This window comes from Hibiscus syriacus, unplaced genomic scaffold (assembly GCF_006381635.1).
Source record: "Hibiscus syriacus cultivar Baekdansim isolate YM2019G1 unplaced genomic scaffold, ASM638163v2 tig00012476_pilon, whole genome shotgun sequence".
In the NCBI taxonomy this organism is placed as follows: domain Eukaryota; kingdom Viridiplantae; phylum Streptophyta; class Magnoliopsida; order Malvales; family Malvaceae; genus Hibiscus; species Hibiscus syriacus.
Genome location: NW_024062279.1, coordinates 100,342 through 106,022, shown reverse-complemented (window position 1 = coordinate 106,022; position 5,681 = coordinate 100,342). Strand labels below are relative to the sequence as shown.

The 5,681-nt window shown below is 30.1% G+C and overlaps 1 protein-coding gene across 1 annotated transcript; it reads left to right on the top strand.

The window, feature by feature from the left end:
* Positions 1-729: 729 nt before the first annotated feature.
* On the top strand, positions 730-3,219 carry LOC120205441 (CASP-like protein 1D1). The gene is made up of 3 exons (XM_039205316.1): positions 730-1,057; positions 2,599-2,725; positions 2,871-3,219. Exons 1-3 carry the CDS (start codon positions 786-788, stop codon positions 3,093-3,095), a joined length of 624 nt encoding a protein of 207 aa, XP_039061247.1. The 5' UTR covers positions 730-785; the 3' UTR covers positions 3,096-3,219.
* Positions 3,220-5,681: the final 2,462 nt, after the last annotated feature.

The window sequence follows — 5,681 nt, the reverse complement described above, 5'->3', positions numbered from 1 at the left end:
GGAATGAGTTGCGATTTAGGGATTTAGTTTATGATTTCAGTGTTATATACCCAAAATTTAAGTGTTGTGATTTACAGATTCTCGTTGCGATTTACGGATTATCGTTGCGATTTACAGATTCTCGTTGCGATTTACGGATTATCGTTGCGATTTACGGATACGCGTTGCGATTTACGGATTATCGTTGCGATTTACGGATACGCGTTGCGATTTACGGATACGCATTGCGATTTACGGATACGCGTTGCGATTTACGGATACACGTTGCAGTTTACGGATACGCGTTGCGATTTACGGATACGCGTTGCGATATACGGATACGCATTGCGATTTACCCATACGCGTTGCGATTTACGGATACACGTTGCGATTTACGGATACGCGTTGCGATTTATGTGTTCGCGTTGCGATTTTCATATTCGCGTTGCGATTATGGAAAATCGCAATGCGAATTTGTACTATCGCATCGCGATTTTCAAGAATCGCGTTGCGATTTTGGAAACTGATTTGCGATTCTGGGGATCGCGTTGCGATTTTTATTTCGCGTTGCGATTTTGTTGGTCATTTTGGCAAATCCAAAAAAAGTTGATTAAAATCGTATATTATAACTTTTTTTTGGTCACTGAGGCGATTCTCTCTTATAAATAACTTGGCGTGCGTGGAATTCCAACCAAATTTGTTTTTTCTTATGAGATAAGCCACCTTTGGTCTGTTCTAAAACTCCATTATATACAACACATATGCAGTAGCAGTTCTTCAGCGTTTTGAGGTCAGAGATTCCAACAATGGCATCCACTGATAAACCCGCCGTAGTCTCGGAGTCGGCACCGAAGTCCGAAGCCGGCCCACCGGAAGCAGAAGCAGTCGCAGCGCCGACTAAGTTCGCTTTCAACTACTCGCTAGTCGATGTTGCTCTTCGGATCTTACTATTTGCAGCGGCTCTAAGTTCTGTAGTGGTCATGGTTACCAGCAAGCAAACCGAGGTGGTTCCGGTGCCGGGCTTGCCTGGAGTTATGCTCCCATTTCAAGCAAAGTTCAATCATTCACCAGCTCTCATGTAAGTATAGTTTATACGATAATTTATACGTATTTGTACATGGCATCTCTCAAGTTTAATTCTTACAGTTTGGAGGTACTTTTTTGCGTATGGGAAGCTTATTTGTTGAGCAGAACTTAGGGTCTAACTCCTAACTTTAAATAATTAGAATAAATGGACGACGTCAATATTGAATTACGAAGAATTTAAATTAAATAAGTTTAGAATGAATAAGAATTTAAAAAGTAAGAGAGTTGGAACTTAATTTCATTAATTTTTAAAATTAAAAGATCTTAAAAAATAATTAAATTAAAAATTTTGAAGATCAAGACTTAATTTCATTAATTTTAAAACTAACATATCCTAAAAATAATTAAACCAATTTTTTTTGGAGAGACAATAACTTAATTTCATTGGTTTCAAAATTATTTATAGCTTAAAATACAAATAAACCATCAAAGTTGGGTGGCTATTGCCGCTCTGCTTATAACATGTAGGTGTTTAGGGATGAGAATGAGTCGGGTCGGTATCCGATTTTAGTCCAACCAAACCTGGTTCGATGTTATACCCCTTTATTCGTCACTCAATCAGACTCAGATTTACGTAAGTTTTATTTGACCCGAAACATGACATAATTTTACAGTAAAAACCAATCTCAACTCGACACAATTGTATATATAATCTCATTTTATTTAATAAAATAGGGACCTAATTAAAAATATATATAAATTAAAAGATATTATTATAATTATTCTTAAATATATAATAGATAATTATACTATCTAATACGAATATTTATAAAAAAAATTATGAGAGTCCAGTTAGCATAAGAAATAACTTAAATTTACGTTAAAAAAAAATCTGAGTGGGGGCTAGGCGAAGAACAAAATGTTCCTATTAAACATCGTGGTACCCCAGACATTGAAGTAATTTGGAATTTCGTTGTGGAAATTTCAATAGAAAGACAACCACAGTAGACGATGATGTCTGTGTCTGATAGCTAACATTTGACATTCATTGTTTGGTGGAACAATGACCACATGACCTGATGGCTGAGGATCAACACAAGTACACCAACTTGACGTTGGTAATTAAAATATAATCTTTGATTGGGAGATCACTAAAATCAATTATTGTTTATTTTTCACATTTTTTAAAAGGCTCTCTTATATAATTATTATTCAATATATTTGTAACAATATTTTTAATTTTAGTATTATAAAATAAAGAATATGGCATATGATAATTGAATAAAACCAATTCTAAAAATAAAGAATTTGATTGCACAAACAGAATTAATATTGAATTATAAGGGACCAAGTTGGTTTTGAAAGAACGGGATCCTAAAGAATAATTGAACCATACAAATTAAGAGAGTTGGGACTTAATTTTATTAATTTTAAAATTAAAAGGTCTTAAAAATTTTAGGGTTAGGACTTAATTTCGTTAATTTAAAACTGGCAGGTCCTGAAAATTAGTTTAACCAAAAGAAATTAAAAGGGGTTAAAACTATCAATGGTTTAAAATGTAATTAAACCATCAAAATTATTTACATTGCGCAGATACTTCGTAGCAGCATTATCGGTAACAGGCTTATACAGCATTATCACCACATTGGCATCACTCTCAGTCGTCCTTAAACCTGTTTATTCCAAAGCCTTCTTGCTCGCTTTCGCTTTCTTAGACGTGGTAAGTTACTCAACTTTGGTTCGGAATATCTCAAATTTATCTCAGTCACTGTCAAATCGATTCCGAGCTCAAACGGTCGAGTAAACCAAATTTGAGTTTCTGATATAATTTATAACCCGATATCGACCCTGATCATCTGATGTAGGTGTTTGTCGGGATCGTTGCCTCTGCAACTGGTGCGGCGGGAGGTGTCGCTTATATCGGATTAAAGGGCAACAGTCACGTCAGGTGGAACAAAATCTGCAATGTTTACGACAAGTTTTGTCGATACAATGCAAGTTCGATCGCACTCGCATTGTTCGCCGCCGTTCTTCTGGTGTTGCTCTCGATGATGTCAACCTTCACACTTTACAAAAAGATCCGTGACTAGACAGATCCTCGATGTCGTCCTAGTTTTCAGCTCAAGAAACATTTGATAAATGTTAATTTGTGGTGTTGTTTTTGTCTTGAACTAGGTGATGTTTTCTGTCTACAGATGATGTTTTAATTCGTATTTGTTGTGTATCTTATGTGGTTAATACGTTGTCTTTAATTTGTTTGTAAGTTGGTCATTGGTGTTTTATGAAGTAATTTAATCAAGTGACATTTAAATTTTACCAGGTTTTTCTTTTCTTAAAATGATAACAATATGTGATAAGTAATATTAAAACGATTCTTTGAATATCTGGTAACAACCATGATGAGAGATTCATAAGATATAGTGGTGAATGTCACGTCTTGGAGAGGTATATGACATTAATCTTATATCGAAAAAGAATTCTAAAATTTGAAAATGATAACTATACACATATTGATTGAGTCCTCATAAATTATAAAATGTCACGTCTTGGAGAGGTATACGACATTAATCTTATATCGAAAAAGAATTCTAAAATTTGAAAATGATAACTATACACATATTGACTGAGTCCTCATAAATTATAAAATCACTAAGGACACAAATTTTTATATATACACACATTAAATTGTATTATATACCAATAATTTTTAATGATTTTTTTGAATAAATTGGAGTAATTATAAGGAAGTATTTTTAAAAAAAATTGTTAGCCTATTGACAACACGCACACACTCTTGAAACGTAAATTAACATCACTCAATATTTAATCAGAAGAAAAAAAAATCAATCAATAAGTTCACCTATTAAAGACCTCTCAAATGTTATAAAATAATTATTAATTTTTTAAATGATTATAAAATGGTCATTAACATTTATTAAATTGTTAGAAAATTATCTTTAAGCTTATCAAATTATTAAAAAATGGTCCTTAAACTTATCAAAATTCATTACTATTTTAATGTTATGGGCATCATTTGTTAACTGTTTATGAAGATTAATGTTCATTTTATAATATTTGAAAGCTAAATGACTAGAAAGATAACTTTTACATAATTCAGTGGCCTCTAATGTATTTATCCTAAAAAATAAACTTATGAATAAACAATACAAAATGATATTATCAATTAAAAACAATTATTTGTATGTTTATGATATTTGTTGGGAGGGAAAGAATGAATTTGTTTGGCCCTCAAAACAATACATGCTTATCGTATCTTCTCTTGTCACATCAAAGCTCCCCCACGAGATAAGGCAAAGAATATATGGGTGATTTGAATATTAGCATTTCGTTTAATGGCGTAATGTTAAAAATAGTCCCTTAACATTTATTAAAATTATTATTTTGGTTTTATTTTTTTATTATTTTAGCCTCTAACGTTATATTTTAGGGCAAAAAGATATTAATATTTGATAAAATATTCACTTTAACATTTATTTTTTTTTTAGTATTTTAACTCTCAACGTTTCATTTTAAGATAAAAATGTTCTTATTTTGAAGCGAAAATCATGTGTTGACTAATGGTTTCAATTCATAGAGGGACCTTTTTGTCCCAAAATAAAATATTGTCGGCTAAGATATTAAAAAAGGTGTGAAATAAAATAATCATTTTGATAAACGTTAGAAACTAATTTAGAGATTATACTTTGTTTATTTAAACTTACGTTTACCTTAAAAGTAATGTTTACTTTAAAAGTAATGTTTATTTTGAAAAAGTAATGTTTTATACCTTAAAAATTATATTTTGGGTCGATTTTTATAGTTCAAATTACTCCAGTTTTTTTTGTGGAACGAAATATTATTATTTTTTTATTAATATGAGGTGAATATAAGATAACATATGTTCAAAGAACATTATTAATCATTTAGTATTGAACGCCCATACCTCTAGATATTCATGGTATTCGAATCTGAGACCTCAATGAATAACAACAATTATTTTACCACGGAAATCACGTAGTTCGTGTAAATATTAAATCTTTTAAATGATGTTTAAGTTAATTATTATTTATTTTAGTGGAATAGAGTAATATTTTTAAAATAATATTTATAATTTAAATTACAAAATTATAAATAAAAAAAATAGATTTAGAGAATGATCCATATAATAAGTATATGCGACATTCAAATTTAAATTATTCGATCACTATATTAAATACGAGATGAGCATATAATATTTTAAAATATATTTTTATTATTAATGAGATTTTTGTATAGTCTAAAATGATTAGAAGATATAGATAAAATTACTCTAAAAATAAACCATCATAGAAGTAGATGACAAAATATCATCATTGTTTACTAAATCTAAATGGGTATGAGCTCAAAGGGATAGTTCTCCTTTACGACAGTTTTAATATACGATTAAGGAAAAATGTTATCAGAAATATTAATATTTTTTAATATTTCTGATAAAATGCTATCTAAAATATTGTTTTTTTTTCTACCGGAATGTTAATTTCGTTATCTAATTTCCGGTAGAAAAAATAACATTATAGGTAGCGCCCAATATTAATATTTTCGGTAGAAAAAATAATGTTTTAGGTAATATTTTACCGAAAATGTTAAACATTATAAGTAACGCTCAATATTAACATTTTCAGTAAAAAATAATATTT

Excerpts from the sequence above, each read along its gene's own strand:
- LOC120205441 (XM_039205316.1), top strand. The coding sequence starts at position 786 with ATGGCATCCACTGATAAACCCGCCGTAGTCTCGGAGTCGGCACCGAAG. Across the intron at positions 1,058-2,598 it reads AATCATTCACCAGCTCTCAT|ATACTTCGTAGCAGCATTAT; the intron begins GTAAGTATAGTT and ends TACATTGCGCAG. Across the intron at positions 2,726-2,870 it reads CTTTCGCTTTCTTAGACGTG|GTGTTTGTCGGGATCGTTGC; the intron begins GTAAGTTACTCA and ends CATCTGATGTAG.